The sequence below is a fragment of the Drosophila teissieri genome, chromosome 2R, assembly GCF_016746235.2.
Source record: "Drosophila teissieri strain GT53w chromosome 2R, Prin_Dtei_1.1, whole genome shotgun sequence".
Taxonomy (NCBI): domain Eukaryota; kingdom Metazoa; phylum Arthropoda; class Insecta; order Diptera; family Drosophilidae; genus Drosophila; species Drosophila teissieri.
Genome location: NC_053030.1, coordinates 19,205,259 through 19,221,816, shown reverse-complemented (window position 1 = coordinate 19,221,816; position 16,558 = coordinate 19,205,259). Strand labels below are relative to the sequence as shown.

At 47.5% G+C, this 16,558-nt stretch overlaps 1 protein-coding gene across 4 annotated transcripts; it reads left to right on the top strand.

Moving 5' to 3' along the window:
• Positions 1-262: 262 nt before the first annotated feature.
• Positions 263-15,138, top strand: LOC122613117 (protein 4.1 homolog). 4 transcript variants are annotated; one of them, XM_043787136.1, is made up of 17 exons: positions 263-386; positions 692-927; positions 6,518-6,561; positions 6,880-7,071; positions 7,154-7,599; positions 7,658-7,810; positions 7,876-8,234; positions 8,290-8,411; positions 9,093-9,122; positions 9,534-9,696; positions 9,764-9,816; positions 10,168-13,167; positions 13,520-13,741; positions 13,847-13,948; positions 14,063-14,218; positions 14,452-14,562; positions 14,639-15,138. In XM_043787136.1, the coding sequence occupies exons 4-17, from the start codon at positions 6,925-6,927 to the stop codon at positions 14,702-14,704; spliced, it is 5,130 nt and encodes a 1,709-aa protein (XP_043643071.1). In that variant the 5' UTR covers positions 263-386; positions 692-927; positions 6,518-6,561; positions 6,880-6,924; the 3' UTR covers positions 14,705-15,138. The 4 variants fall into 4 exon arrangements, with proteins under 4 accessions (XP_043643071.1, XP_043643072.1, XP_043643073.1 ...); XM_043787137.1 differs by lacking the exon at positions 9,093-9,122; XM_043787138.1 differs by lacking the exon at positions 13,847-13,948.
• The last annotated feature ends 1,420 nt before the right edge of the window (positions 15,139-16,558 follow it).

The window sequence follows — 16,558 nt, the reverse complement described above, 5'->3', positions numbered from 1 at the left end:
TCTCAACACATTAAAAATCACTCAAATATTCACTTAAAATTTTCAAATTTACCCATTGAAAACTAACCATACATTTATGTAGATTTTGCATTTAAATTAATGTAGTTATAGTAGTTACTTGAGATATTTAACAACCGTTGCTGTTGGCACTGCTATAAACATTTGAAATTCAAACCAAACCACTCAAATGAACCACCGACATTTGCCAGCACTGCAACCACTTGGTGGTGGTTGGTTTCTCAGCAAAACTCAGTGGTCTCAGCCGAAATCGACTCAAATCCAAATCGAGAAGCGGCAAGCGGAAAGCGGATGGCGCTCAGTTTCAGTTTTCAGTTTCAGTACCAGTTTGCTCTTCGTGCACAGCACATCGAATATTTGTGAAGACGGTACGTTTTGTGTGGATCGCGCTGCCAGAATTCTGAGTGTAGATTTGTTGTTTGCCAACGGCAAAGTAATTGCAAGACGGCGACGAGCGGATAGAAATGAAAAGCGCGCAATTCGGCAGCAGTGTGTTTATAAATAAAATGGGAAATTAATTTATTAGCAACCACTATTCGCGCATTTTCCGCCCACGCCCACCCCGCTCTCTATTTTACACCCCTCCCTCACACCCCTTCAACACTCCCCCCCGCCCACACTCTTGCGTTCTCTATTACTCACTCAAAGAAACTCAACGTCAAATTTTCAACAGGTATTCAACGACGACGACGACAACAACAAATTGTCTTTTTTCGCGAACGAATAGAAAAAAGTGGCAAAGAATTTGTTTACTAGTGTGAATGCGAGTGAGTGCAGTGCCCACGGGAGAAAAGTGAAAACACCACAACACAACACAAATACAGGAGTACAAACGCCAAACGCCCGAACTAACGGTATCTACGTGTCCTTGCAGTGGATTAAAAAGGATTCTAGAGTCGCACCAAGTGGGTGAGTACGATTTCATGGATTGCGACATAGGTTAATTACACTTTTAGTTAAATTTTTTCATTTGGGCTGTGGTCGGGAGTTTTTGGTGGCTTTATGTTGTCGATACCAACACAAACGCAGAATGACTTGGGCAGTATGACTTCATAGCACACACACACACACACAGACACTCGCAGCCAAACGCAGAGTTAATTGAGAGCAGCTTTGCGAGCGAGAGCGAAAAGAGAGAGCCGGACTCACTCACGCGGCATTTGTATCTGCGTCTCTGTAGCTGTAGCTGTATCTGTGAGCTGTCAAGCTTTTCGAGTGTTTCTTTTGGCACGATATTCTTTCGACTTCTTGTGTTTGTCAACTCGGCCCACATTGTTGTTGTCGCCAGCTCTCTTTCGCTTTTGCCCCTGTCTTTGGCTTACTCCAATTTTCCTTCTTCTGTGTTTTCCTCGTTTGCTTCGCATTTCGGGGCGCAGGGTGGGAAATTCTTATTGGGCCCGCGGTAGTCAAGGAAACGTTCCACAACACCGATCGGATACGAAAGTATCTCAAAGGTAGTTTCGTTTAGCAGTAAACTATAAAAAAGGGGGCAAATACATAACCATTCTAGAATGATTCTTATGCAAATCAGTTAGTTAGTATAGGTAATAGTTAATTTTTTTAGTTAAATTCAAATGCATCTTATAGATAGGAGTGTTAAGAGGCAAATACATCATGAACAATCACTTTTTACAGAGACGCAGACTGAAACGTTTTTCAACTAGTATGAATAGGAAACTTCTTAAGCTTTAATATTCATTGTAATAATATTTTTCTACGTAAGTGTTTTTCATTGTGGGGCAAATACCCAGCGAAACGAAAAATTCCTAGAACTACGCACTTTAGAAAACTGATTCATTTTCATCTCATTCTCTTGCCCATGCATATGTATATAATTTTGGAATTTCGTCGCATTCATATGGCATACAGTTTCATAGGGTGGCCAAATTCCCCAAGCATCAAGACGTCACTGTGCCCAAAATAGAATCGATCGGGGTTGCGAGCAGGTTTCCGCACTTCTTATCAGAGCATTGAGCGCTTTTTGCATTGGCATTTTTCATATGTTTGATATCGGCTGAGGTAAACAACGACGGCTCTTTATCCCAGCCACTAGGCAACATGGTTAAGATAAGATAAGGCCACCACAACAAAGGCCAGTTATGAATGGCAGGTGACTAGTGGCGATATTTCAGGTGCCCCCTCATCCCTCATCTGTCATCCTTCGTCCACTGAGTCACGGCACGATTTTCACCATCCCCGGAAAACTTGGGGCGTTGACTTGGTAACGAAAAAACCGTTCGTCGCAAACCGCTGTTTACGTGGAGTCTTTTTTTTCTTTCACCTTTTCCGGGAGGTGTGGGCTTTGACCCAAATAGTGAGTAGCATTAACATGAAGACTTCGTCTTCTTGGCCAGGCCATGCAAAGTGGGAATGGAAACGAAATGGTAGAGCTTGCATTAGAAATAACAAAAAAAAAAAAAACCGGTTGTTGCTGGCCAAGAAGTTGGCTGCACAGCAGACAAACAGATAAAGCAGCCGAGCAAAGCAAACGAGGAGTGCCAGTGGCAGCCAACTGAATGCCAATAACTGTACAACCAGCGAGTGGAAAACTATACTACAAAAATCTGGAGAGTGAGAGAGTTTCGGTTTCGGAGGGCTAACGACTTGGCAGCACGCGAATGAACATGGCTTACAACAAAAAAAAAATAAAATGAGTCGGAATCAGAGCCCCCGTCGAAAACCTGAATTCGAACACGAGTCCGAATTCGAGCGTTACCAACTAGGTGTGTCTTCGCTTTCCAGCGTTAGAAGCTCCCAGAGCGAGTCTTTCCGCATTCTCTCGGTTTCTCTCGGCGGAAAACGGGGACTAAGCCCCACCAGCGATTTTCCAGCGTGGCCAGATCGTTGCTAAGATTGGGGATCTCACATAATATATATATCTCTTAATAATATCGTAATCTGTGTGAATCCACTCTAAAATCGTTAGCTATTCTTAGTTCACCGGAAGATTTCCACCTTCGCCTCGGCAAAGGGGAAAAACCAATCTAATCTATCAACAAACCTAATCGGATGGAAGGCAGCTTTCCGCTTTTCCAGCCCCCTTTGAGCCAATCAGTTCCCCTCTGCCCACCCCCTCCCACATACTTATATGCCCATTGAATTTTCCGTTTTTCTATTTTTATTCCTTGTTGCATCGATTTTTACTTCTGCGGCTGGGTCGTCTATAGGTCTATGATTAATGTGCAAAGCGCTGAAGTGGACAAAATTCTCCTCGAGGGCGGCTTGTTTGTTTACTTTCTCCGCCCCTCGCGACACTTTTCCCTCGCCTTCCTCGCAGAAATCAAATCACGATGTGCATGTGGGTGCGGCATCCCAACACACGGAAGCATATTTATATGGCCGAGCTTATTATGTTCTACTAAAATTAATAGCTATATACTTCAAGCCAACCAATTTTTTAAAAGGTTTTCCCCATTTGATTGGTTCAGCTTATAGTTTACGGTGTAGAAAGAGCAGCAACTGCGGATGCATTTCAGAGTTCGTTGGCCAGGCGGAGTCAAATGCTTTAAATAGCCATTGACAGTGGAGAACTGGCGATGCGGGGTGGTGCAGAGTGGTGCGGGGTGGTGCGAAGTGGTGCAGATGTGGTGCTGTGTGGGTGTGATCCAGTGCGGTTATGTCGCCTTGTCAGCCGAACGTCGATCAGCGCGGTAATTAGTCAAGCGACACACTGCTCCACAGAGCCGTCACTTGAGCTGTCCAAAAGTGGCATCTGGTGACCAGAAACCAGTTCGCCTCAAGTGGCTCATCCACTTCTGACTTACTAGCCAGTGGTCATCGCTGTCTCAGGGCCAACAGTGCGATGGGAAATGGGAACGGATCTGGCTTATCGACTGGCGTTCCATGGTTCCATGCAGTCGCCATCCTCCATTGCCAGGCGGTTCCACTCCGTCGATAAGTCTATGGATTCGCCAAGGCGCTACACACCCTCTTCTAATCGCTTTGTATTGATTGACCCACTTTCCCACTTTAGCACACAGTCCAGAATGCGCGAATGTTTACGTATTTCCCGCTCCATATTTCCTCGAAAAATATACAAAATATGTTGGAAGACCTGACGCACTGGGCATGAAAATCCATTGCTCATCCGAGCGGAATGACTGGTGCAAAAGGGTCAAGTGGTGGAGAGAAAGAATGTATTCTTAAGTTCCTAAATGGAAACAATATAACTCCAATGAGCAAAAATGAAACTCGGTTGTCTGCCAAATTAGTGAATGTACATATTTCATGTTATGCAGCACAACGGAAAATGTAACAGCTTCCCTTGCGGAAATGCGGCCATGTTCATAAACGGATGTGAAGTCAGCTTATAATACATTTTAAATGCGATTTATTGGCAACGCTTCGTTGAGCGCAGAAAATGGCAAGTTTGAAATGTTTTGTGCACTTCACAGCCCCGGGGAAATTTTAATGTTAATGGGCATAAAAGCGAAAGTTTAGTCACAATGACTACAGGGAATGTACTATATATGTGTATATCTATATGTATATCTATATACCCGGGGAGAAATTCAAAGTTGAGGGCAAGTCAACCCCGGGGGAAATGTGACGCCACCGCCCACCAGGTGACCTAAAGTTGATGTCAGAGTAATAACTGGATGACACATGTGTGAGCCATGCCGCGGATATGAAAACCCTGGCGCAGCCCCGTCGCCAATTGAATTTGATTTAAGTTGTATTAAATGAAACTTAATTAAAGGGGAGCCGGCTGCACCCAAAGTACGAGTGCCCATGTTCTCATTCCGATTCTCAATTGAAACTACGCGATTGCCATCTTTTGTGCTTCTGTCTTCTGCCCGCCACAAGAACTTCGTTACTTTCACAATAACACCAGATATATCTATGTATATATATACTACTCACTTGGGTAGCCTGCTTCTTGTCTGCTCAATTCGGACGTATTTATTCTCGCCTGGCCAGCAATATTGTAACCTAAAGATTAGACGCGCGCCACTTGATGAATTTCACCTCGACCTCCTTCAATTGAGGCGAATGCGCCGAGTGCTGCTGAAATGTTTTTGGGTGTCGGCGGCGTCTTCTGCAAATATTTCAATAAACTCTAGAAATAGATCTTGATATTATGCCTTAGCTGGTGCTGATCGCTTGGCCGATGATGTCATCGAAAATAAATCATGTACGAGTGTAAAATCGCTATGCGCTACGCTATCAACAATTCGAGCGATTTACTTTGTTTTGGTTTGCCAGCCAAACCAATTTGTAAGGCGGCACGGCGCGATAATGCCGCTGATTCACCGCCGATCTTAGTCAAGTATTTTAATTCCCACTACCAATGGGTTATTGCAGTTCGGATAGCGAACATGACGAGGTGGCTGCAACCGCCCGCCGATGATGTCAACATTGCGTATGCGCAACCTTCAACTATGGGAACGAGCACGCTGCCAAAAGTAATGCTATATGGAGTCCATATACACATGGTCTGCGCTCCACAAAGACGCGAGAATAAATAAAATAATATAAATTAGATGTTTGTCTGCTTTTTGTTCTTTTTTCTTTTTGTTTTTTTTTGGTTTTTGTTGAGGTTTTCGGGTTCTGGTTCTCAGCATACATATTTCATGTGTGTGTTTTTGTTTAATTTTGAACGCACGATGACGCCACCAGAGTTAATTCGCTTGGGGGTCGTGTCCGAAACTGAAACAGAAACAGTATTAAAGCGCCATAGAAGACCTCTATCACAAAGTTTCTGGCAAACTGGTTCGGCTAGTTTCCTCTGCGGGATCGATGGATGGCTCATGACTCCGCAATCAATTAAACACTGCGAGTATTTGTAAATTGAACTCGCCGCGCAATCGGTCAGTGCATCTGGGCTCAATTGACTCTCGATCCTCGCTACGTTAACCATACCCATAACCAGTGATATACCCAAGCCCATTCCCATTCCCAATCAGCGTTGATTGAAGGCTACTTTCTGGGTGGGGCAGTGTGTCCACATCCGTGGCGAAGTGCCGATATCGTCTCTTTGCGGAATAATACAATATTTATGGCATTATTTCGCGCAACTTGCAGTCCCGCTAAATGCCGACCGCAAGCGACGGAATCAAATGGAAACGGAAGGGGATAAAAGCGAGAACATGACGCTGCCTCGACTTGCCGGCTTATATAACCCACACCGATATAGAACATACATGTACATACATACATATGTATGTATGAAAGACTTATGTCACTGCTAAACTTGAATCCAGATCTGGAACGTGAGCTGTCGCCGATCACTTGACTTTTCGGCTTACTCAAAGGACGTTCCCAGCTTCTGTTCGCATGTACTTTTGTGTATTTAATGACTTATTATAATTACTGGGTCATTTTTTGTAGTATTCACTCTGCTTAATAATAGGTCTGCGAAGTCTGACTGTTGTGCGGTTAATGGCCAACTCATTTTAATGTTCACAGACTTGAAAGTTTTTTTTACTATCTGCTTTCGCTAGTAAAATGGTAATTCAATTTGCAGTTCAGCTTTTAATGTCGGAAATTTCTCTTACAGCTCGCTGGAAATCGTTGCCGGAGAAATTCTAGAGCTCTTTGGAAGTGAGTACGCAGTTGCAACTGGTGACATCATGGCCAGCGGCAAATGGAGCAGGAGGAGTTGTCCACATCCTGCCCGAGGGTCCTGTGTTTATGTATATGTATGGGTGTGTGTGTGTGGAGAGTTTATTTGCGCAATGGCGCCAGGCAAATTGAGAAAGTTTATGGCGTGTTTTATGCCCAGACTGCAGACATCTAATGAGCGAAAGGCGCCCACACACTCACACACACACACAGGAACACATGACCCCGCGGAGTGGACACTTCCGGTCATTTGACTGAGATCCAGTGCAATTTACTAAAGTCTCTACATTCTTGCAGCCATCTCCACGCTGCCGCTGGCGTAGCCAAGTCCCCCAATCCAAGATGCCGGCGGAAATTAAACCATCCGCGCCCGCTGAGCCGGAAACGCCGACCAAGAGCAAACCCAAGTCCAGCTCCTCCTCGCACGGAAAGCCTGCCCTCGCACGAGTCACCCTGCTGGATGGCTCCCTGCTGGACGTGTCCATTGATGTGAGTAAGCAGGTCCTGGTACCTCCGTATCTTTCTGAAACTCTAAGCTGCATTATAAGTACATACATTTTGATTTCCACAGCGCAAAGCCATTGGCCGTGATGTGATCAACTCCATCTGCGCCGGTCTGAACCTCATCGAGAAGGACTACTTCGGCCTGACCTACGAAACGCCCACAGATCCGCGCACCTGGCTGGATCTGGAGAAGCCGGTGTCCAAGTTCTTCCGCACGGACACTTGGCCGCTCACCTTCGCCGTGAAGTTCTATCCGCCGGAGCCATCGCAGCTGAAGGAGGACATCACGCGCTACCATTTGTGCCTGCAGGTGCGCAATGACATCCTGGAGGGCCGACTGCCCTGCACGTTCGTCACCCACGCCCTGCTCGGATCCTACCTGGTGCAGTCGGAAATGGGCGACTACGATGCCGAGGAAATGCCCACCAGGGCCTACCTCAAGGACTTCAAGATCGCCCCAACTCAGACGCCCGAGTTGGAGGACAAGGTCATGGATCTGCACAAGACCCACAAGTGAGTTTTGAATGATTTCATTCAGGATTTATACTCACTTTAATCTGGTTCATTGTAGGGGTCAATCGCCCGCCGAGGCTGAGCTACACTACCTGGAGAATGCCAAGAAGCTGGCCATGTACGGCGTGGACCTGCATCCCGCCAAGGATTCCGAGGGCGTGGACATCATGCTGGGCGTGTGTGCCTCCGGCTTGCTCGTCTACCGCGATAAGTGAGAAGCTCCTACCATATTTAAATTCAACAGTTATTAATCAGTGATGTCCATAACCCAACTAGATTGCGCATCAACCGCTTTGCCTGGCCCAAGATCCTGAAGATCTCCTACAAGCGTCACCATTTCTACATCAAGATTCGGCCGGGCGAATTCGAGCAGTACGAGTCCACCATTGGCTTCAAGCTGGCCAACCATCGTGCCGCCAAGAAGCTGTGGAAATCGTGCGTGGAGCACCACACCTTCTTCCGCCTGATGACCCCCGAGCCGGTCAACAAGTCCAAGATGTTCCCGTCCTTCGGGTCCACCTACCGCTACAAGGGTCGCACCCAGGCCGAGAGCACCAACACACCCGTGGATCGTACTCCTCCGAAGTTCAGTAGGACTCTGTCCGGCGCTCGTCTCACTTCCAGGAGCATGGATGGTAATTACCTAGATTTCAGCAGTCCTAACCGATCTAATCACCTGATTCCTTGCAGCTCTGGCCTTGGCCGAAAAGGAGAAGGTGGCTCGCAAGAGCAGCACCCTGGACCATCGGGGAGATCGTAGTGCCGATGGCGATGCCCACAGCCGCAGTCCCATCAAGAACAAGAAGGAGAAGGTAACCCACCCAGTCTTTTAACCCACTAATGCCTGACGAAACATAGCTATTGAGATGAACATGTTTAACGATGATTTCGGAGTTAACCAGAGTTTTTTGTACTTTCTTCTCGGTTTGTTACTAACTCACAACCACTCACAAACCAAACACAAACACATCCACTCTGTGATTCTGAATATGAAATGATGTGCTCGTAATGTTAACCCTACGTCCCCTGAAAAAACACACCTTAACCCCTTAACCTTAACACTAACCAGTTGATGCGACAGTCGAGCACCGGCACGGCTTCGGCCTCCTCGCAAAGTTCCCTCGAGGGTGACTACGAGACGAGCCTAGAGATTGCGGCCAACGAGGCTGAGCCCCCCCTTCAGGTTAACACTTTACTACCTTCAACTCAAAAAAACCAAAAAAAACAAACAAAAATTTTAAACCAAAGTATCCTTCGTCTCGAATCTTCTACAATGTATACTACTTAACTTATTTTATCGGCTTTGAACTCTGCTTTTCGAATGTTGTGAGCTTACGTATGAAACGATTTGATTTCAAGTCTCCCTCGTTTGTTCGTTTATTTGTTCAGCTCAGGGCTACTACATATAACCCAGTAATTTATGGATGCTCTGAACCTATTAATTTATAATTTTTATGTTTTCATAACCGACTATCCTCTAACCAATGTGATAGAACCCGAACGAGCTGTACCTTGATCTGATGGTAATTTCTGTATAAAGATGAACAACAGTGTACTGTCAACTGTCTGTGAAATGTGCATTCCATTATAACTATCTACCTGACTTTATTAGTGTTATTTGAACTTTGATTTGATTTGATTTGATTTTGTGCCGTCTGTAAGAGTCCTTTCTCGAGCTGTAAATACCATTTAGGGCCACACCAGTACAGTCCACACAAAACATGCATTGGCACTGATTATGCGGTCGTATTGAAAAAGATCATCTATAATGCTTAATTAATCATTATTATAATTTCGTATTTCGCTTGTATTGTAAATATGTCCTGTACATCTCAGCCATTTTGTAGCATGTTGCCTTTTCGCCCCAAAAATATCTGTTTACTCTGAACTACACCTTAAAAACTATAACCAACTAATGATCGATGTTTTCCCAGGATGCTGAAAAGGAGGCTAAGTTGCGCGAGAAGAAGCAGAAGGAGAAGGAGGAGAAGGAGCGAAAGGAGAGGGAGAAGCGGGAGCTGGAGGAGAAGAAGAAGGCCGAAAAGGCTGCCAAGGCAGCACTGGCCGCTGGTGCCGCTGCAGGATCCGCTGTTAATGGTAAGTATCCTTGAAAGTATCTAAAGAAGCAATCTTACTTACAATCCTTCCTGAAAATATTCTCTAGGCAACGACGAGCTGAATGATTCCAACAAGTCTGACAAGTCCTCGGGCAGACGTGTAAGTATCTCCTATCTCAGTGTACCCCACTTAAGCTAGATCATAGGATCACAAGACTAGGTGTTCTAAGCTAAGCGATAGCCCCGCACTGAATGCGCCCGCCCTCGTGTAAATACTCTTAACCCCCGTCCTGAACTCCACCCAAAACCCACCCAAATCCACTCACCCACTCATTTAAGTTTCACCCGTAAGTTATGATAGTTTGTAGTGGAAACCCGAAAGTTGGGCCTAAGTTTACCTCATTTTTATTATAGTTTCCTTTTGTTAATTATTCCCTCCCGTTTCTTTTCGTTTTATGTTTGACCTTTTCATTTGATCCTCGAAAACAAACGATCCACCGACGATCCACAGGGCGTGGGCATATTCTCGTCGGGTCGCAAGAGCAAGAGCGGTTCGCCATCCAAGGATGGCAAGGATAAGTCCGGCAAGGATAAGGACAAGGAGGTGGGTCGACTTGGTCTGGTCGTTACATCTGGTCTGGGCGACAATCAGCAAGATCAAAACCTGGACGAGGCGGCTAGGAATGCGGCCAAGAACCGAGGATCCACCACTCCCGGTGTCACTAGGCAGTACGAGTATGCCGTGGATAATGATGGCAATACCAGTCCCACAAGGAAATCGTACACTCCTGGTGGCTTCCGCTACGATCAGGATCCCAGCTCCAGGAAGTCTGGTGGTGATGGTCAGGAGCAGCTGTCTCCTACCTCGCAGCAAAAGAAGATAGGCTTGGCCTTTAACTATGCGCCGGGTAACGAGAATGCCTTGAAGGAAACTGCCGAGAAACTGAAGGCAGGACAGCTGTCTCCGCGCACCCAGGATAAGCTGAACCGCGGCCAACTTTCGCCCAAGTCGCGGGCCAAGCTTCTCCAGGATCCGCTCCTCTCGCCCACCACCCGTGCTAAGCTGCAGGGCAGCGCCGTGGATGCGGCTGCTGTTCCACTCAGCGATTCCCAGAAGCGATCCTACTCGCCCACCAAGGGACCCCAGGGCTACTCCTCCGGAGCTCCAGGCAGCTACAAGCCCATCGCCGATCCCACGGCTGATTTCCTGGAGTCCCAGCGCTACAACAAGGAGCCTGGTTATGTTGGTCCCTCCAAAGCTGGTGATGCTGCAGGTCTGGCAGCTGCTGCTGCAGGTGCTGCTGCTGCTGGAGCTGCTGGCTCCAAGAAGCCTGGTTCTCCCACCAAGACAGGAAAGGGAGCTCCAGGAGCTCCAGGAGCTGCAGCCGCAGCGGCCAAGCCGAGAAAGCGGCGTGTCAAGATCATGGTCATCACCTCCAAGTTTGATCCCTCCACCAAGCGCATTGATGCCGAGAACGGAAGTATTGAGCACTCCACTGGCATTCTGGACCCCGCCACCGGACTCATTGACACCAAATATGGCGTGATTGATCCCAAGAAGGGAACACTGGAGGCTCTGAACACCAAGACCGGAAAGAAGGAGGTGTTCCAGGGCGATGTTGATGGCAAGACGGGCAATCTGCACTTGGTATCCGGAGTGGCGGATCCGAAGACAGGACGCCTTGACGACACCCTTGGCCAGATCGTTTGCATCACACCGCAGGATAATCCGGTGGTGGAGCTTACAGTGATCACCAGTCGCATTGACCCTGCAACCGGAAAGATCGACACCGTTAACGGCGATGTCGAGCGTTCCCTGGGCGTCCTGAACTTGGACACCGGCCTGCTGGACACCAAGTATGGAGAGATCAACACACGCACCGGCGAACTGAAGGCCATTGATCCCAAGTCTGGCAAGATTGTAGTCAGCAAGAATGTGAAAGTGGATCCGGGCACTGGCCAGATCACCATCCTGGGCGTGGTGGATCCCAAGACGAACAAGCTCGATCCGAACCAGGGTCGCCTCATTGAGGTGGGCCAACAGATTGACCCCATTGTGGAGGTCACTTCCCTGGCGGGCAAGTTCGACTCCAAGAGAAACATCATCGACGCCAAGACCGCGCAGGTGGAGACCTCTGGTGGTCAGTTCGACCCGAAGGCCGGCAAGATTGATACCAAATATGGACAGATTGATCTGGTCAAGCACACGATCACCTTCAATGACCCAAAGTCTGGCAAGACGGTCACTAGGGACATTAAGATTGAACCAGCCACCGGACAGATTGTGCTGAAGAACCAGGTCAATCCCAAGAACAACAAGCCCGACAAGGATTATGCCAGGATTATCTCTCTGCGGATCGTGCAACAGCGCGTGGATCCCGCCACCAAGGCGCCCATCACGGAAGTCAGTGCCTCCAAGGACAAGGACATCGTGGTGGACCCCAAGTCCAACCAGATATGGGTGCCCACTGGAGCCACCGATCCGGCCACCAAGGAGCAGCAGTACATCTCCAGCAGCGTGGACCCCAAGACGGGCTACGTCATCACCATCTACGGCTACCTGGACCCCAAGACCAACGAGATCAAGAAACAGACCAAGCTCGACCCCAACACAATCAAGATCGAGCCCACGTCCGGCAAGATCTACACTGCCACCGGGGAGGTGGATCAGGCCACCGGGGAGCCGTTGTACGCGGCCACCCAGGTGGATCCCGAGTCCGGCGAGGTGTACACCAAGCTGGCCCGCGTCGATCCCAAGACGGGCAAGATCGTGATCGTGCGCATCCTGCTCATCTCGAAGACCGACGAGCGTGGTCGCCCGGAGGAGATCGATCCCTCCACCTGCGAAATCGATCCCGTCTCCGGCCGCGTTCTTAAGTTCTTCAATAAGACCGTTTATGTATACAATATGATTGATCCTGTGACCGGTGAAATTGTGCAGGTGGACCCCAATGACCCCCGATTCGCTGGCGCCCGCACCACCGTGACCCACACGATGACCCTGACAGGAGAGATTGACCCCGTGACCGGCAGGATTAAGAGCGAGTACGGCGACATTGACCCGAACACGGGAGACATTGATCCCGCCACGGCTGTCACGGATCCCGTGACCGGCAAACTGATCCTCAACTATGCCCAGATCGATCCCTCGCACTTCGGCAAACAGGCGCAGGTGCAGACCACCACGGAAACGGTGCCCATCACCCGCCAGCAGTTCTTCGACGGAGTCAAGCACATAGGCAAGGGCGCTCTGCGGCGCGACTCCGAGGGCAGCTCCGAGGACGACATGACCGGACAGTATGGCGCTGAGCAGGTCAATGACATCTTGATCAGCAGTCCGGCCGGACAGGCGAGCGGCAAGTTGGGCAAGCCAGTGAGCACGCCCACGGTGGTGAAGACCACCACCAAACAGGTGCTGACCAAGAACATCGATGGCGTGACCCACAACGTGGAGGAGGAGGTGCGCAACCTGGGCACCGGCGAGGTCACCTACTCCACGCAGGAACACAAGGTTAGCGAGGCACTGCGTCCCTTATGGATACACTGGCATTCACTTCTCAAGGCTTTTGATTCAATTCGATTATAGCTTATTGGATATACAAGATAATACTTTTTATTATCACAAACAATAGAAAATCTATAAAATCCCATCGAATTTGATCAAAATCTAGAACTCTGAAAACCGGAAACGTCTATCTTTCTGTATCTTTGCGCTTCGCTTTCCAAAGTTACGTTACTTAATCTCTGCCTTTGCCTAACTTCCGCCTCTATTTGATGTTGTTGCCTAAATTGTTGTGTTATTCATGTTCTATGCCGTACGCACTAACCCACTGAACCACCCACTTGCCACTCCATCCACGTAGGCTGATGCTACACCCACCGACCTGAGTGGCGCCTATGTCACGGCCACCGCAGTCACCACCCGCACCGCCACCACGCACGAGGATCTGGGCAAGAACGCCAAGACGGAGCAGCTGGAGGAGAAGACGGTGGCCACCACCCGCACCCACGATCCCAACAAGCAGCAGCAGCGCGTCGTCACCCAGGAGGTGAAGACGACGGCGACGGTCACCAGTGGGGATCAGGTAAGATCGCATGGCATCCCACATCCCACTCTCTTTTGCATGAGTTGACTGTGTTGGCATTATGATTTCGATATGTTATGTTATGTTATATTATGTGTTGTGTAGTATCAGAGGCGGGATAGCGTTTCCTCTACCAGCTCCGGCGACTCGGGCACGCCCATCGACGGACCCTACGATGGTGCCAATGTGGTGCGCACAGATAACCAGGTGGGTCATGCATGGCACTTTTGCAATGAGCAATCAATACAGAGGCCCTCTAAATGTAGTTGTCTATCCAAGAAAGACTCCATACTAACCTTGATAATCTCGCATCTTGCACAGAAATCTCCGCTGTATACGACCTCCGCCACCACTGGACCGCATGTGGAAAGCACCCGAGTGGTGCTGGGTGAGGACACACCCGGTTACTCCGGACACGGCGAAATCATCTCCACCCAAACCGTGAGCAGCAAAACCCGCACTGTGGAAACCATTACCGTAAGTACTCGGAACTAACCGATCCCACTGATCCCGTTCGATTAGGACGAGTAAGTAGCCAGAGGTAGGCTTTCTATCTATCTATCTATCTATCTATCTGACTATCCGAAAGATATTTCCTGTGAGCGTATGCACCACACTGTATATTCCATGCATAGTCCCTTGTTCGAATGGGTTCAGGTTGTGCCATTTACACGATAACATTTATTAATAATACTCTAAATACCAAACAGTACAAAACCGAACGCGACGGCATCGTGGAGACCCGAGTGGAGCAGAAGATAACCATTCAGTCCGATGGAGATCCGATCGATCATGACAAAGCCCTGGCCGAGGCAATACAAGTGAGTATCTAATGGATTAAATGCATAACGAAGAGATACACCTAACCGATAACCAATGTGCTTATTCGATTATCAGGAAGCGACGGCCATGAATCCGGACATGACAGTCGAGAAGATTGAAATTCAGCAGCAAACGCAGTAGATTTTATAATTATTTTTAAACCATTCAGAGGATTTTCTAAGTAAACCCGCACACAACTCACACACATGACCACCAGCCCACGCATACGCAGCACTTGCAGTACACCTTTTATACAACCTATATCTAAATATAATATATATGAATATATATATTTGACCTCGAGCTGATGATGACCCACATGACATAACACTAAGAAATATGATTGATAAATTCGCAATTCGCAATTCCCAATTATCCGTTACCGCTACCGTCTATGAGAAAATGCATCTACATGTTTATTATTTTTATTACAACTGTTGTTTATAATTACTTTTTATTACGTATATTATATATTGAATGTGCAAGGCAACGTTGAAATGAAAACTCTATATATTGTAAACCACGAATGCATTCAAATACATGAATAAAACCTAAATGTACACACAAAAACGAAATCTACGATTAAGTGCTTTTCTGGAAGGCTCCCTCCTGGGCATTTGCACTTGCTGAAATTTCCCTTCCATTTCCCTTTGCTGAATTTGAATTTGTGCTTTTCAATAAGCCACGGACCGCTGAATATTTGATGGACCCTGCTCCCTCGCTCGATGGCGATATAAATCAGCAATCCACTGGGTCTCCACCACATACCTGGCTATCCCACTGGCCATGGCTTTTTGCACACAACGTCATCGCAATTAAGTGAAATTACCGGCCAAATAGAACACAAATGAACCCATTGCTGACCGTCCAAGCACATGACCGGCGATAAGGACCCCGCATTAACATGAAATCCAATTCGCAATTGCATACCCCATGGGTTTGGGTCACCACCGCACCACGTGGAGGTGGAACCTCCGGCAGCTCGACAACTCGCCAACCCAAAAGGGGGAGGGGCAAAGCGATTGTAATGCAATATTTATGGCCCCCAGTTGCTCGCAATCAAGTGGAGGCGGTCGGCAAGGCTTCCCCGCTAATAATATTACGTTCTGTGCCAGGAATTTCATTTCGCTATTTGCACCCTGTACTTCCGAAGGACAGGGGTATGTTGGAATAATCTCAATTTTCTACAAAACAATCAATTTTATCAATAGTGAAATAGGTTGTTTCACCATAGAAGTCACTTAAAATGCTTTATACAACATGAATCGCTAAAGCAAACATGGTGAAATATGATTAGACGGTATTCCGAAGTCGAGTAGTGATCACTTGGGTTTTTTGCTGCCATTTTTTGTATGCAATTTTTAATTCGCAGCCACAACATGCAAAAAAATGTCAGCTTGCGGTTGCAATAGAAAAGAAATCGTGTCGAAGGCAGCGTTTGAAAAAAGGACGTTTGGGGGAAAATGGGGATTTCAGTTGCAGCGTAAAAAGCCGTAATTAAAGTAGAGCGTACAAGGTGACTGACTAATGCATTGATTCATAGTTTAGATATAAAACGCGCTGCGCCGATAAAATGCCAACCGAAAGGCGTTCACATGCTGAAAATCATGCGGTCAATCCGTCCGTCATTCAGTCAATCCGTCAGTCAGTTCAGCTGCTCCTGTGGCCTGCTAGGAATTTGCACCTGCATGTCCATGTCCATGTCCCTGTTACAAACACATATCCACCCCAAAGGACACGATAACCGCATTGGGCTCAGTCGGCTCATGCATTTTTCAGAATGCGCTGTTTGAAAATCCTCTTGCGAATATTTCGTTCAACGGTCGCGGCACACAACAAAATATATATCTTTTTTCATATTCAGCTGCTTTCCTTAGTGCCAATTTGAAACATAGCGAAATACTTCTTAGAAGTATATTAGTAGGATTTTATTTGAAGTGTAGTTTTGACGAGCCCACTGCATATTGCATGTTGTTGTGGTCACTCGGAAAAGTT